The 16,309-nt window shown below is 64.2% G+C and overlaps 1 protein-coding gene across 1 annotated transcript in view; it reads left to right on the forward strand.

The window, feature by feature from the left end:
* Positions 1–24: 24 nt before the first annotated feature.
* The window catches only part of SRF (serum response factor), a 28,913-nt gene continuing 12,628 nt past the window's right edge, over positions 25–16,309 (forward strand). The window contains exons 1-2 of the mRNA XM_026653112.2: positions 25–169; positions 6,009–6,275. Coding sequence (XP_026508897.1) covers positions 98–169; positions 6,009–6,275 — 339 coding nt within the window. The 5' untranslated portion in view covers positions 25–97. The remainder of the gene's footprint in view (positions 170–6,008; positions 6,276–16,309) is intronic.

Consider the following 16,309-nt stretch of genomic DNA (forward strand, 5'->3'; position numbering starts at 1 on the left):
GGCGGCGGCGGCGGCGGCCGGGGGCTACGGCGGGGTGAGCGGGGCCGTGAGCGGAGCCAAGCCCGGCAAGAAGACCCGGGGCCGGGTCAAGATCAAGATGGAATTTATCGATAACAAGCTGCGGCGCTACACCACGTTCAGCAAGCGGAAGACCGGCATCATGAAGAAGGTACCGGGCCGGGATCCGGGGGGTTCGGGGGGGGGGCCGGGATCCGGGGGGCCGGGATCCGGGGCGAGCGCACACACCACTCCCGTGCGGAAGGTGGGGCCGGGCTGGGAGGTCCGGGCCTTTGCGGAAGAGGGGCCCCCACAGCCGCCTTGGGGGGGGGGAGGTCCCCTTGTGGGGTCACAAAAAGGGGGGTGGGGGCGGCTCGGGACACTGGGGGGCTGTGAGACCCCCTACCTGGCGTGCGAGGGAGCGTCTGGCTATGGGGGCCCAGCGTAACCCCACTGCCAGCCCCCAGGCCTGGACCTGCGGCTGGGGAAGGTGCTGGGTGCTCCCCTGGGAGTATCCCCACACCCCAAGGAGCCAGCCCAGGGTCAGATCGGGTCCGTGCTCGGGGGAGGAGTGGGAAAGGGACTCGGGGTGGCTTCCTTCGGTGGCAGCTGGGGCTTGTCACCGCTCCCCCTTCTGAAGCAGGGACCAGAAAACCAGGAACGCTCCCCCTCCAAGGCTTTGCTGGGCCAGATAAGGTCCTGGCCTGGCTTTAAACCTGCGTGGTAGCGAGAGCGAGCCTGGCCGGCTGGTTGTTGGGGTGCGGCGTGCACCCCTGTGGGATGGAGGCTAAGCCCAGTGTAGGGTTAATAGGAGGGGGTGGTTTGAGTGTGCTGAGACAGGCACGCTGAAAATACTTAGAGAGAGACTTGGGTGACCAGATACACTGATGAGCCAACTCTTGGGTGGCCCTTAGACCCTACTGTAATCAACATGACTGATAATGATGATAGTCTCTTGGCTCAAGGAGACCAGTCATATCGCAGCTGGGCTACGTATTGGCCAGGTACTAAACTGCCAACATGCAGCGCCTAGGGAAATACATGTTAAGTGTTGGTGACGTTTCAGGGCTCCCCCTAGATCGGGAGGAAGGAAGGTGTTTTTAAAGGGGTCTAAATCCTGTTTACACCCACGGAGCTAAGTAGTATTCACAACACTGTCTAAAAAATACTCGTGAACACTCTATAAATCGTCACCTCTTCTCCTGTTCTAGACCCGCTGTGCGCACTGCGTTCCGCGCTAACGGAAACCCTTTGAGAAAGGGATGGGCCGTACCCCGTGAGCGGGGCTATTCTTGCCATACACACGCTAGTGCCCTACCCAATCTAGACGCTGACTGACCCAGCTGGGGAGAGCATTCTAGACTCTTGAGTCCTGACTGTTGCAGAGCTCATCTCGCTATTTGGCCTAGCTGGTCTCTTAGCTTGTCCCTAGGCGTGACCAGATGGAGGTTTGTACAGCCCTAATAGATCCCCTCCCTCGGAGTTCACACCCCCCCACACACACACTGAGTTAAGCTTTGCGCCCCCCCCCCCCCAAGTGTTCACCAAGCCACGCTGGACGCAGCTCTAGCTCCCTTCCTTGGAAGTCAGGCCCTCTTGCCCATAAATCCGCTTGCCAGTTTCCAAACTCTTGACGTATTTCTGGTTCTGAAGTCCAGAACAGAACATGTTCCAGATGCGTTTCTACCAGAGCAGGTCTGTTGTTGTCCAGCCTTCACTTGATGCTTTTACATGTGATCTGTCTTGCTCAGCGGACTTGCTTCCTAGCATCAAGAGATCTTGACTATAGCAAGAGGGGCGAGAACAACCCAAAAATGCAGTATTGGTACTAAGGTGGTGGCCCAGCCTCTCCCAAAAAGGTACAGGGCAGACTTGGGAAGATGGGTTGTTGCTCTGAACATAATGGTGTGACCGAATGCTCTGCCCATCCAAACTGAGGAGTGAAATGCTGAGTGGGTCCCCCTCCATCAGCTGTCTAGCATCTCCACTTGTGCACATGGAGGTGTGGCCAGCCAGGAGTTAGAGAAGCATTCGGAGCGTTACACCTGGTTGGGTAGCAACTCCAGGGAAGGTGACTGGGTGTAAGATATCACCTGAGTGCAGCCATCTCAGCCAGCCGGGTGAACAGTGTGCCGAGGGGCTGTGCTCCTCAGGACTCCAGTGTGAATCCCAATTTACAGAGGATACTGGGAAACATCAGTGTGGGTCCAGGGCTCTTTGGCATCGTCTCCTCCGTCTCAAGGACTGGGCTGAGCTGAGCCAGTTGGGGGTTGAACGATGACTGATTTGAGCCGGGGAATGGGGGTGAGCAGGGATGTAGCAGGCTTGCAGAGGAGACGCTGTTATTTAGGCGAGTCGGGACCAGAGGAGCTTCAGAGAGCCCGAGGCAGGCTGGGAGAACAGGCAGCAGGATGGGAAACCGACTCCGGTGTCAGGAAATGCGAAGTACTGGACGTTAGAGGGGAAAACTTGACCTGTTCGTACAGGTTACTGGGCTCTACTGTCAAGTAAGGAACAGACCTCGGCATCGTTGTGGGGGGCTCTCAAAACCATCAAACAATCGGACCCGATATTCAGATGACTGAGGAATGGGCTGGAAGATGGTGCAGCCCCGTGTGGGCACCGTGTGTAGTTCTGCCACCACATCTCTCCCGGGAGGTTACAGAACTTGACCATTCTCTAGACTGCTCTAGGCCCAGGAGGGCTCCTCTCGGGAGAGCCATTTGTTACCCTAGGGAGGAGCCGAATTGGAGAGGACGGGATAAAAGTCGATAAATGAGTGGGGCAGAGAAGGGAGACCCTTGGCTTACCCAGGTTTGAAAAGGGCTTGGGCATCTCCATGGCTACCGGGAATACCCAGTGTTGTCACGATAGATCCCTTCCAGAATTGTAAACCTTCTGCCTCAGGGCTTACGCCAGTCTCTGGCTGTGCCCATGTGTCCTGAGAAACACTGTGTGTGCAGGGCCCTCTGGGCCAGTACAATGTGATCCCTCCTGGGTAGAGGGGGAAGCTGCTGGGAGAGGGTCCGGGCAGCGGATGAAGGCAGAGAGCTGCCTGTGAGGGGCTGCCATGCTGTGCCATGGGCGTTGGGGCTCACGAGGCCTCTCCGGGAATCTCTGCTGGGCCTGTTACAAACTGGGAAGCATCTGGAGCCGTGGCAGGTTGCCCTTGAGAACAGGGCTGTACCTTGCTGGGTGAGGAGGGTGGCTGGGGGCTGTCCCTTCGGAAGCCAGCCGCTTTGATTCTGTACCACTGATGCATGCGGTAACGTTGCTGGGGATGGTCTGAGGTGATGCACCTGACGGCTGGCTACCCTCTGACAGCACCCCCTTGTCCTTCCTGGCTGTGGCTGGTGGCACGCAGGGCACATGGGGGCAGGTGATGCCATCGGAGGGGTGGGGAAAGCGGAGTTGGCAGGGTCAGTGGAAGCAGAGCCAGCTGCTCACGTGCCCTCCTTGAAGTGCTGCTAAACGGTGCTTTGCCGGGACCCCGGCACTGTCTCCTCCGGCTATGACTGCTCTGCACGGCCGGCAGCGTCCCAGGCGGGGGTGGGGGGGGGCGCTACCTCCTGCAGTACGGGGCTTCTTCCCCGCTAGCCTGGTGTGGCAGTCGCGCCGGTGTAACTGACCTGCCTGGAACGGATTTGTCACCACTCCCTGAGAGCCCGCACCAGGGATTGTCCTGATTTCACTAAACCCGCTCAGAAAGCTGGGCCGTGGCTGCTTCTGGGCTGGGCGCTCCCTGGATCCTTGGGTGCGTGTGTGCCTGGCCGTGGGCCTGAGCCAGCGCTGCTGCTCCCCCGGGGTGCCCTGGCTGGGGACAGGTGGGGTGGGCAGCTTCCCTGTGGGGACTGGGGCTCGGGAAGGCATTGTGCCTCTGGCCGGGACTGCACTAGTGGTTTCTGTCCCCTTTCCCGCTCTTGCCCAGGGCAGGCTGGCCATGTGAGCTGCTCGGAGCGTGGTGGGGAAGGCCAGTGGCCAGCCTGTGCTCCCGTCGGCTGGGTCCAGGCTAACCGTTGCAAAGGCAGAGCGTAGCGCCAGCCGCTGCGGTCCCTCTGGGGGGAGCTCTGCCTGCCCCGAGCGTTGCAGAGCCCCGGAGCAGCAATTTGCCAGTCTCACCTGGGGGGTGGGTGTGCCCACTAGCCCCGGGGGGTGCCTGCCCGGTCCTTGCTCCGCATGCTGAGGTGGTGAGTTGAGCTGTCCCTTGTCGGTCTCGCCCACTTCGGAGGGCCACATGGGTGGGCAGCCTGGGGGAGCAGGGGTCAGTGCTGGGCCTGGCTTGCCGCCTCCGTGCCCTGGCAGGGTGCTGGTGCCAGGTGCCGATGAGCTGACTGGGGGAGCTGCAAACACCAGCTGGGCCAGGGGAGTAACAGGCGCCTGGCAGCGTGGCTGGGAGCGGGGACCTGTGGTCCCCGGATCCTCGGTGGCAGGGAGACGAGTGCCGTACCCGGAGCAGCTGGACACGCCAGGGGGCGGTGGTTAGCAAACAACATGGGGCGCTGTCCTGTTTCGGCTCCAGCCTGCCAACCTGGAGGAGGGATGGGCCCCAGCAGCCGTGTCTGGGTTGTGCTGGGTTCGGTGCGACAGGCTCTGCCTAGAAGCACTTGCGGTCCAGGATGAGTGTCGGGGGCTCACTTGCTCGTGGGACGCTGGAGCCGAGCGCTGCTGTGGCCCGCTGGCCCGTCGCCCTGCCCTCGCCCTGCTGGCTGACTTCAATGGCAGTGGGGTTTGAGGTGCAGGGCATGGTGGGAAGTTCTCTCGGCGCCGGGGTGGCAGGACGGCATACGTGCTCACTCCGGGGCCTCTTGTTACCAGGAACCATCCCAGCCTCGGCCGGGAGAGATGCAGGCCAGACCCCCGCAGGTCACTGCAGGCCAGAACCCTGCTCACCTGGATTGATGGCAGACATCCCTGGCCCCGTGCGCTTGGGCTTTGGGGGTTTCCCGGGGAACTGCAGGGACCCTGTGCCCTGCTGTGCTGACAGTCAGACAGGACCCCCCCTGGGTGCTGGTCCTGCCCTGGGGACAGGGGACCATCTCCCTCACAGCGGGGCGGCCCCCTTCCTGCCTGGGTCAGGGCTGCCTGCCCTGCTCCCTCTCTGAGGCTGCCGGAGCTCTGGCTTTGCTGGGCAGGGCGGATCCCCCGCCCGTCGCCGGCTGCAGCAGGAGGATTGGCCGGGGGCACTTGTGGTGTGGGTGGAGGGTTTGAAGCCAGGCAGCCCTGGTGGAAGCTAGCTCTCCGCTGCGGGGGCTGTGCGCAGCCATGGGGTGGGGGCGCTGGCTTGTTGCTGGGTGGGGGAGCCCAGGGCAGCCCAGAGGCCTCGTGGGGCTGGTGCTGTGCAAACCCAGGGGGAGACGGGCACTGCCCAAGAGCCTGGTAGCAATCTGGCTGTGGGGGTGAGGTTTGCACGAGCTCTGCCCGTGGCAGCCGTGCCCTGGGAGAAGCTGCCTGGGATTTGCCGGGGGCCAGGCCTCAGGCTGCGGTGGGAGTGGGGTGGAGCGTTCAGGACACTGCGAAGGCATTGGCAGGAGCAGGCAGGCAATCGAGGCTGGCTGGCGATGCTGTGACAAGAGAGAAGTGGGGTGGGGCGGTGCCGGGAAGGGCCCTGATGCAGAGGACGCTGGGGGGTGGTTCGGGCAGAACAGCCGGCCTGGGAGATGATTTGGGGAGCAGCACTGACGTCCACGTGACTGGCCTTGGGGGGCTGCCCGGCTGAGTTCAGGGTGTATGGCTTGCAGGCGTGGGAGGAAGCAATGGGGCACGCCAGACATGGCTGAGGCCTGATCATGGCGGTGAGGGCGAAAGGGACATGGCGGAGGGCGAAGGGGGGACTTTGGGGGTTCCAGTGGCACCTACAGACCTGGACCCTGCTGGGGGACCCCTTTGTGCAGGGGGAAGGCAGAGGCAGGTAACGCTGGCGTCTCCAGTGGGGGCAGCGCTAGCCCCGGCCTGTGGCCGTGCCCCACGTCGGGTGTCCGTGACTGACCGGCGTGCTCTCTGCTGCCTTGCAGGCCTATGAGCTCTCCACCCTGACGGGTACTCAGGTGCTGCTGCTGGTTGCCAGCGAGACGGGCCACGTGTACACGTTTGCCACGCGGAAGCTGCAGCCCATGATCACCAGCGAGACGGGGAAGGCGCTGATCCAGACGTGCCTGAACTCCCCGGACTCACCCCCCAGGTCCGACCCCACCACCGACCAGCGCATGAGTGCCACGGGCTTCGAGGAGACTGACCTCACCTACCAGGTGTCCGAGTCTGACAGCAGCGGCGAGACGAAGGTAACCCCCTCTCCTCTGTGCCCGTGGGCAGGGCCGGCTCGGGCCCTGGCAGCCTGCCTGGTCTCTGCCCAGCGTGGGGACCACCCTGCAGCAGGGATCGGCTCGAAGGCTCCTCCCCTGCCGCCCAGACTGGGGAGCTCGCAGGGCCAACCTGGGGCTGCCTGGGGGGGACTCACCCCTGTGGTTCCCTGGCATAGTATTCTAGGGCCTAGTCTGCTGGCCTGGGTGCTGGTCCCCCTCCTTCACTCCCTGGCCCTGCCCCTGTGAGCTGGGCCCCCCTCCCTGTGGTGGGGCCGTGCCTCAGTTTCCCTGGGGTGATGATTGGGTGGGGTGGGAGCACCAAGCTCCAGAGGATCGTTTCCCGGCCTGGGCTGTGATAAGGTCACAGTCCCCTGCCCACCGGGGGCTCACTGGCTAGGAGCTGCAGAGCGGCTCTCCCCTCGGTGGGGGGGTGGGTGACAGGTGTCACTGCCCCTGCAGCCCCCTCCCCCCCCCCGCAGCCCCTCGCCCTGTTATCTCTCCGTCGGCGTCTCCATGCTCTCGCTCTCATTGATAAAAATTTGATTCTGCCTCCATGGCCATATAAGGCCTGGTTTCCCTCGCCAGAGTCCCTGGCAGGGCCCCTCACATTCCTTATAAGCTGCAGCTGTCTCTTGCTTTGGGGCCGGTTTGGAAGGGGGCAGGGAGGACATGGGGAATGGAATCATTTGGCTGGCCGGGCTGTTCCTCCTCGGCTGGCTCGGGCTCCCGCTAGCCGAGAACATGGGCCGTCGCTCTGCCCCGGGGGCTCCGAGGGGCGGGCTGGCTGGCTGGGACCCTCCTGGCTTCATGAGTCCCCTGGGCCGTCCCCGTCCCCCTGCTGGGAAAGGCTCCGTCGTGGGGGCTGGCAGCAGGGGGAGCTGAGCTATCTGGGGACATAGGCCCCAAGCGAGGGACCACGTGGTGCCGGGGGGGGGAAGGAGGCGGCTGGGCAGGCCACGGGTGGCTTCCCCGGGGTGGCTGCCGGAGCCTCTTGCCGGGAGATTGCCACCCTCTCTTTGGCACCAGTGTCCCCGCTCCCCTGGTCTGCGCCTCTGCCAGCGGATCAGATCCCAAGTGGCTTCTCCTGGCTCCGTGGTGGGAAGGAGCAGGCAGGCTGAGGGCCCGGTGGGGTGCTGCAGGTGAACAGGCTCTTATGCGGAAAGGACCTGGGGGATGGGGGCGTAGCTATCCCCTGCTGGGCGGTGTGGGTGTCTGAGCCCCAGGGGGGCGGTGGGTTCGGTGTGGAAGCCTCCCCGCTAGGATGACTCCCCTGCTCTGCGCTGCACAACTGGATTGGGGCATTGGGAGACTCCTGCCCCCCCATGGCACTGGGGGTTGGAGGCAGCACGCAGGGCTCGCTGGCCCTGGAGCCCCGGGCATCCTCCGCGGGGGGTGTGTGTGTGATATTGGCACTGTCCTGAGCAGCAGCCACCCCGTTTCCTGCTGTCCCATCTGCTCCCCTGATGTCAGTGGCTTCCCGGCTATAACAGCCCCCCATGGGGGGGTTCCAGGCCTCTCTGGACACACACACGCTACGGCCTGGACAGGCAGAGGAATGGGGCAGCTGAGGGGGGACCCTGTTAAAACCTTCCACCCCTGTGCCCTGCAGCTGAGCCCCTGGTGTGGGTGACCCAGGCCCTTGCTGGGCTGGCTTGCTGAAGGAAGTCGGGCATCTGTGGGGATCTGCTAGCAGCAGGCGGGGTGGGGTGTACGCTGCCTGTCGGCGTGCCGACCAACCGTCTGCGGCACGCCCAGCCCTGCACACCCCTCTGCTGGCTTCGTCTCACACCTCGTTTTCTGCAGCCGGGGATCCTGCCCCCGCTGGCAGGGTGCCCAGCACGACTCCCCAGGAAGCTGAGCTGGGACCGGAGTCCTGACACCCTGCACCACCGCCTCCGGGCTGAGTCTCCATGGCCGTACAGGCCGCAGCCGCCCAGCCCTGGAAACGCAGACGCGTGTCTGTCGCGAGTGCTCGCACTGCAGAGCGCTCTCCGTTCAGAGGGCCCAAGGCCAGAAGGGCCCATTGTGCTCATCCCTCCTGACACCTGTAAAGCGCAGGCCAGACAGCCTCCCCCGGCGACTCTGGCGTGCGGCCCAGACAGTCAGTTCGCGCTCGAGCCGGTCTCTGCCGCAGAGATCCAGTCGTGATGTAAAGTCTCCAAGTGTCGGAGACTTCACCTGCCCAGGGTTAATGATCTTTGCTGGTAGAAGTTGACGTCTTTTTTCCGATCTGAATGTGTCTAGTGTCCGCTTCCAGCCGTGGGCTCTTGTGTGTGTTTGCAGGGTTGGAGCACCCTGCTAGCCGAAATGTCTTCCCCGTCTATGCACTCGTAGATTGCGATCAGGTCATCTATCGGATCAACTACCTTGCTGGGCCTCCTTCAGTCTCTGGCTGTGGGAGGTGTTTTCCAGACCCCTCTCCTCCAGGTGCCTTGCTGCAGAGCCCTCTCCCATTTGTCCACATCTTTCTTTTCGTTTGAAGTGTGGACCCAGCATCCTGTAACAGTCTCCCCAGTGCAGTATACGGTGATGACCCCCCATGCTTCCTGCTTCTGCGTGATATTCCCCTGCTTTGCAGCCAAGGATCTGTTCCCTCTTTCCTACAGCAGCCTGGCACTGGGAGCTGGTGTTCAGAGTCCCTGCGTTCCGGAATAAAAGCCTCCATCCTGGGGCTTTGCTCCTCACATGTCTGACCTGGGGTTGGGCTGTGTTCAAATCCATGTCAAAGGAGCCCGCGTTACCAAGCGATCCCGATCGCTGAGTGTCCTGTCGTCTGCCCGTTTGACCGACAAGGGTGTCGGACTTTCTTCCGGATCATCGATAAGATGTTGAATGGCGCTAAGCCAGGTACAGACCCCATGGGCCCCCACTCGGAACATCCCCAGCTAGTTCTTTCCTGAGCTCTGTCGGGACGCTGGGTCTAGGGGCTGTGTGGAGAGTAGCGTTCGCTGCTCTGTCGCGTGGCGCTGAGTCTGAGGACGGGATGTCTCACTGTTACCTTCTCACCCGGTCCTGTGATCTCATCGGAAACAACAGCTGGCTTGTTTCCCAAAGACCTGTTCCCCCATGATCCTGGTGACTGGCATTAATTATGCCACCACCCTTTAATTCTCTGCTGATTGCTCCCCGTACCAGCTTTGCCAGGAGTTTGCCCAGGATTGATGCCAGGCTAACCAGCTTTATAGTGACCTGGGTCACCCAGTTTGCCTTGGTACGTTGGCACAACATTAAGGGTTTTTTGGGGGGGGCGATTCTCGGGCACTTCCAAGAGTTCCTGACCAATCAGCATTCCTGGGTGCAGCTCAGGCCGGCCTCCTGTGGCAAGTGTGTGGGAGATGCGTGAACACCGTTAAAGGCTGCGTTTGTTTAGTCTCCAGCCCCGTCACTGAGCGCAGGGCGCAGTGGAGGCTGAGCTGCTCCCAGGAGACGGATGCTCTGCGGCAGCCAGCTCCGTGCTTGTGGCGACGCGGACCCCGGAGAGTGACGAAAAGCCCCAGCCTGAAGTGCGTCCTGGGGCTCTCTGCAGTCACAGGCCCTCCAGGGGGCTTGGCTCCTTCTCAGCACTTTGCTGTGCCGTTGCTGGTGGGGCAGCCCCCTGGGAGGGGCGATGGGGACGGACGCTGCGGTACGGCCCAGGGAGGGTAGCGGAGCCGTGGCCGAGCCCTCGGAAGCACTGGGCTGGCGTATTCATACCAAAGCGAAGCAGGGAGGGGGCTCGGGTAGTGCGGCAGAGATCGGCGAGGCGGCCAGGGGCCGTGCCCTGCGGTGCTCGGGCTGTGGGGAGGATTCTGGGACTCTTCAGGCAGCTCCAGGAGTCTCTGGCTATCAGCTGACTGACCAGCTCCCTCCCTCGGGTGCCCGGCTGCACTGAGGGGTGGTGGGTCCCTGCTGCTTTCCCCCTTCACCTGCCTTTGCCTCTGGCAGTGGGCAGCCCTGGGAGAGTCCACCGGGAACAATCCCACTGATCCGAGGGTTAGAAACCCTGAGCAAGGAGGGAAGGTTTCCAAACTGGGCCTGTACCAAGCCTTGAGAAGAGGAGGCTGGGGGGGAACCTGATAACTCTTGGAAGATGCCGAGGGCTTCTACCCCGAGGAGGGTGATCAGTTGTTCTCCCTGCCCGCTGAAGGGACAAGCCGTGACGGGTATCCTGCGCTGCAGGGAGATTTAGGCGAGACGGGAGGAAAACTTCCTGTCGGGGTGGTTAAGCTCTGGCCCAGGCAGGCAGTGCAATGCCCGTCACTGGGGGGTCTCTAAGGTCAGGGTGGGCAAACCCCTGGCAGGCATGGTCTGGGGTTACTTGGCCCTGCCTCAGTGTAGTCTCCCAGGCCTCTCCCCCTCCATGGGGAGCGTCCGGCCAGCAGGGGCGTGTGCCCGGGCATGTCTCCAAGCCCCGTGTGCTGGCTAGGACCACATTTCTGTTTGGGGGGGGTGGGGGGCGTCTGGGTTTAATCCCTGTCTGCGCCCCTCGCCCCTCTCCCAGCGCCGCTGTGCGTACAGCACGTCCCAGCCGGTGCTGTGGGTTATGTTCTCCTTAGATCTCCTAAATTAAGTCTGATGGGGCCTGGCCGGCACTTGGCTGGGGAGCGGGGGGGAGGGGAGAGTCCTGCTTGTGCATCTTCTCTACCTGGCTGATCCCTGGGCTGGCCCGTCTGAGAGGCCTGGAGCCAGGCACTGACCGCGCGCTGCAGCCTTGTGTGCTCCTGGCCGTTGTCCGGGCTGCCAGCTGTTTGCTGAGGTCTCAGCCGCACGGGAGCAGAGCGGGGCTGCCAGGCTGCTGCTGAGCCCTGGGCGTGCGGGGCTGCCAGCGCCTGCAGCAAAGGGAAGGTCTGGCATGGACAGCCCCTTCTCCACCAGGGACGCCCAGCCTTAGGCAGCACCATGAGGTCCAGGAGCTCCAGCAGCATGTGAAGTCCTGTTCCTTGTGTCCCGCAGCCAGCCACCGCTGCCTGGGGATGAGCGGAGCGCGCCCGCGCTTTGGCCGGGGCGCTGGAAACGAGGCCCTGGCCGTGGGAGGGGCCGTGCTAGGCACCAGGCCGTTAGCGGCTCGGGAACGGTGGCCAGGAGCCGAACTCTCCTGTGTTCCTGGCGCACCAATACCGGAGCGAAGATCCCCACGGCGCACTGAGGGGTTCTGCTGCAGCCCTCCGTGCGCTGCAGGGTCGGACTTGACGCCCCAGCAAACAGAGGGGCAGGCCAGGCCTCGGGCGGGCCAGGGTGGCTCCCAGCCCCCCCGGGGAGTGCTGCTTCTCTCGGCATCTCTCCTTTCACAAGTGTAGCTTCTGGAGTCGGCCTGCATGGCGGGGGGAGCCCAGGGGCTGTCCAGCATGGTGCCCCGGAAGAGCATGAGATCCTGGCAGCAGTGCCAGGCAGCTAGGGCCGGAGCGGGGGCTCGGCGGGGCCTGCGCCGTGAAGCTGTGGAGGTTTGCAATGCGAGGCCTGCCCCTCACTGATGTGGCCGGGGCCCAGCTCGGTGCCTTGAGGTACACGGGCCCACGCAGCTGCCCCCCCCCGGCAGGGGGCTGCCCATGGACGCAGGTCCTGGTGCAGCTCGGTGGCAGATCTGGCTCCATCCAGCCGTGCCTGATGCCTGCACGCCCCACGGCGTGTGCACCCGGGACGCACAGGGGCACTGAGCTCCCTCTGGCCTTGGCTCAGGCCCCCCTCCCCCATTCCTCTCCTGCAGGCTGGTGCCCGCCAGCGAGGGCTGTGTTGGGGGGGGGGTGGGAAGACACACAGGGGTCACTGCCGGCCCAAGGGAAGGACACTGGCCTAGGGGACAGTCCAGCTACACCGCCGGGGAGGGTAGGCAGCTGGGAGCGGCTGTCTCTCTTGCACACGCCCCCACAGAGCGGGTGGCTGCAGCCAGGGGCAGGGAGGCAGCCCCCCCAGTACCAGCCAGCCTCCTGTGAGTGCTGGGGGCTGGGTCAGCCGGCGGGGTCCCTGCGAGCAAGTGGGGGCTGAGCGCTCTGCCCTCGGCCGCTGGCCTGCTCTTGGGCCACGCAGGGGCGAGCCAGCCGTCTCGTGTCTGGCCAGGCCAGGGTGCCGGTACCCCATAGCGTCTCTGGGCCTCCGGCCCCACCTGCTCAGTGGGCATGACAGCCCTCCCCTGCCCCACAGTGTTCAAAGGGGAAATAGGGTAACCGTGGTGAGGCCTGATAATTCCCTGCTAGCTGGGGCTCTCCTGCGCCCTGCCCTGGCGAGTGGGGGGCACTGGGGGGTGCTGAGCCTGCTGCCGATAGGTGTGGGATGTGACCCTCCTAGCCCCGCTGCTCCACTGTCCCTGACCCGGGTGCATATTGCCCCCCAGGGATCCTGCCGCAAAGCTGGGAGCTCCCCGCGCTGGTCCCCATTTGGGGGCTGCCTGGGAGGCTCCCTAGCCATTGCTCCAGGCTCTGGGCCAGCAGCTGGCAGGGCTCCCCCAAGGGCCTGGCCTGGCTTGGGAGAGCTGTAAGCGGGGTCGTGGAGAGCGAGGGGACAGGGCAGAGACCAGGCTGTTCGCTGAGTCCCAGGGGAGGGAGCAGGGCCCCGGAGCTGATGATTTCCAGGTTCTTTGCTGCTCTGGGGGGACGTTGGCTCCCTATGGTGGTGAGTCGGGCCTGGCCTGCCCCCCTTCCCCCTGCTCGGGCAGGCCAGGCGCCACTTGTGTGCTGACAAAGGGAACAGCTGCAGCGGCCGAGGGGCTGGAATGTGGCTGGGCAGCAGGTGTGGGGGGAGAGGCCGGACGTCCCGGAAGTGGCGTTGGTTTGGGGCTGGCCCCTCTCCAGCCTTGCACCTGTCCCGGGGCTCACGTCTCTCACCTGCAGCGCGGGGGGTGCACGCACGAGGACGCAGTTGGCAGTACGGCCTAGGCACGATGCAGAGAGCGCTGCACCCGGAGCCCTGGCAGCTCCGAGTAGGGCCCCACTGCCCGGGAGGGTGAGATGCGGCACATCAGACCTTCTCCGGGACACTTCCAGAGCACCCCGCTGGCAGGGGGCAGGCGGACCGTGCCCAGCCCACAGCTGTGTGAGCCTTCCTGGAGATGCAAGGACAAGCTGGCCCCTTCCTCTGCAGGGCGGGGGGCTGCTCGCTCGCCAGGATGACCTGGGTCGAGCTCACACAAACGTTTCCCTGCCATGCGGGGGCCCTGGCGCACCTGGGTCCCCCCTGTTCTCTGCCTGGGGCATGTGCTGCTCTAGGCTCCTGGGGTCTGGCCTTGGACTCCCTGATTCTCCAGTGCGGCGGGGGCCTCGGAGTGATCACATGGGAGCGCCACCTCCCTCAGAGTGACATGAGCCTCGGCCCGTTGCTTATCCATCCCCGGTTGCTCCAACCAGTCCCAGCTGGCCACGCGGGATGGTGACGTGCAGCATGTGGCCAGTGGGCTAAGGCGCCCCGCCAGGGCAGAGCAGCAAGTGTAGGGCACGGGGGGCTGCTCTAACTCGAGCTGATCTGCTCTGGGCCCCGAGGGGGTCGCTGGAGTGCAGCACATGCCAGCCCCGGGGCCTGCAGCGGGGGGCCGCTCCCTGTGAAGGTGACGGGAGGAGCGTGGGCTGTGAAGGGAAGGGTTTGGAGGTGGCCGGAAGTCGAGCTGCATGCACGGGGCTGGAATGCTAGCCACAGCCTTCTCTCCGCAAAGCAGGGAACCGGCCCCGAAGGGCCCCTCGTGGCCCCCAACCGCTCTTTGGAAATAAATGTGCTTGGCCCCTGGATCCCCCCGCCCACGAGGGCTGGGAACCACTGACCTGAGCCCAGCTGGGGTCCCTGCAGGCCTGGATCCCCCTCGCAGCCCCTGGAGTGGGCAGCAGGGGATTGTCAGGGGCATGAGGCTGCCCAGGCCAGCAGGCACAGCCCTGCCCCAGGCTAGGTGGGGCAGCAATGGAGGAGGGACACCTGGGCTCGCCAGCCCCAATGGGTCAATATCCTGAGGCCAGCCCCTGCCCCTCCAACACCATGAGACTTGGGATGCTAAAGGCTGAGTGCTGTGTGTACGCGCGTGCTCGCTCGCAGGGGGTGGGGCGCTGGCGGCTCCGGGTGTACTACAGCCCTCGGTTAATAGGGCGCAAGTCAGCTGACCCACGTCGGGGAGTCCTGGGCTAGAGCGTCTGCCCTGCATTTGAACCCAGGTTTAGGATTTTCTGGCCTGTGCTTGAGCTTAGACACTGCCCCAGGACTGCGGGGCTGCTCGGCTGCCCACCCTGCCCCCTGCCCGTGGGCGCTGTTGGTGGCACTCCGGTGCTGAGCTGCTTTGGGGGCTGTCACAGCAGCAGGACTGCGCTCTGAGGCGCGCTGGGCCGGGCACGCTGGCGGGACCGTGCCCGGGGGCCCGTGTAGAGGATAACTAGGACATGAGTCTCCAGGGCTGTCCAACTATTCAAATGAAACTTGGCAATTCTGAGTGTTTTGAAATGGAGGGGGGAAGGGGGATTGGTGGGCTGGTGGGTTTTTTTTTTCCTCTTCCTCTTTGGCCGTTTGTTTTGAAGTTTAGTTTCAGAGAGAAAACACGCCCCCTCCCTTCTTCCCCCCCCCCCCAGCTTGGCTGCTGCAGACACACAGGGGTAGGGGGGATCCCTGGAAGGCGGTGGGGAGTTTGGGGGCTGCCCTGGCAGAGAGCAGAGTGGGGACCAAGCAGCTGCCCTGCGGGGGAGGTTGGGGACTCTGGAGGGGTGGGGGCACTGTGGGAGCGGGCAGAGGGGAGGCCCCCCCAGGTGGTGTGAGTTGTGGGCAGTGCTGACAGTGCACGCCCATGGGTACGGTGCCCAGGGTGCACTGCTGTTGGTGACTGTATCAGGCAGTGGGGACGGCCCGCCCGGCCGACTGCTATTGAATCGCTGGCTAATCCCCCTGGGAGCATCATCGGCTAAGTGGCTGGGGTCACCCGCTCTTGTCCTCCCAGTGAGGGGCTGGGGCCGGTGACTCGCCCCCGCTCCCAGCCCCTGCGCGGGGGGACAGGAGACTGCCACTGAGATAATGGAAAGTGGATTTGCCTGGCTCTGCTCCGTTATCACATGCTCGTTCTAATTCCGACTGCAGGGAATCTCAGTGCCCCGGCTAGCGGGGATCTGCCACCCAGCCCTCCCCTCCCCTGGGGGAGACGGGCAGGGCGCTCTGGATTGGCTGGGCCTGTCCAAAATGGGCTGCCTTCCCTTTTTTAGCCGTTCGGCAGGCTGTGAATTCCTGCTCTTGGCAGCGCGACAGGCCGGCCGCAGCACGTGGGCGCTCTGGGCCCGCCAGTCTGCACTGGCTGTGCGGTGCTCTGAACACGAGCTCCGTAACCCTCGGCAGCTGGGGGGGGCTGTGATCCCCAGGGAGGCTGGTGCCCTGGGGCTCTGCCGCTGGCGTGGGGCTCCTTGCTCCTCTGTGACCCTCGCTGGAGCTGCCTGGGGGCCATGGCAGACACAGGATCTCTTTCTGCCCAGCGTGGGCCCCTGTCAGATCTGGCTAATTTCCGTCCCCGTCTTTGGTGCAGCTGATCTCCAGGCTCCTTTGCCTCCTGCACGGGGCTGGTTCCCTGTCGGTCCCTTGCACTGAGTGGTCACGCGTCTCTGGAACGAGAGCAGGACAGTTGGGGTTTCCTTTGAGTGTAGTTTGGCTGGTGATTGATTCCCTCTTTGCAGGCCGGCTGCTAATTACTCCGCCATAGAACAAAGCCGGGTGTGGGGAGGGGAGAACCCTGTGCATGCTGCAGTGGGGTGTGCCCAGAGCAGTGGGGTGTGCCTCGGGGGTGTGCCCGGAGCCCCCGGGTGTGCCCAGAGCAGTGGAGTGTGCCTCGGGGGTGTGCCCGGGGGTGTGCTGCAGCGAGGTGTGCCCGGAGCCCCGGGGTGTGCCCGGGGGTGTGCGGCAGCGAGGGGTGCCCGGAGCCCCGGGGTGTGCCAGCATAGTGTGGATTTTTGCTCCGTGTGTTTCAGGGAGTTTGGTTCTCACATGGTCCTGGCCTTGGCTCTTAGCAGCTTCTGTTGCCTGCTAGCCTGTGTAGCCCCTCACCCAGGGGGTTGGCAGAGCCCTGAGGTCTGGTTGGGGGTGGGGCGCGGACG

This window comes from Terrapene carolina, unplaced genomic scaffold (assembly GCF_002925995.2).
Source record: "Terrapene carolina triunguis isolate 2854851 unplaced genomic scaffold, T_m_triunguis-2.0 Scaffold132, whole genome shotgun sequence".
In the NCBI taxonomy this organism is placed as follows: Eukaryota; Metazoa; Chordata; order Testudines; family Emydidae; genus Terrapene; species Terrapene triunguis.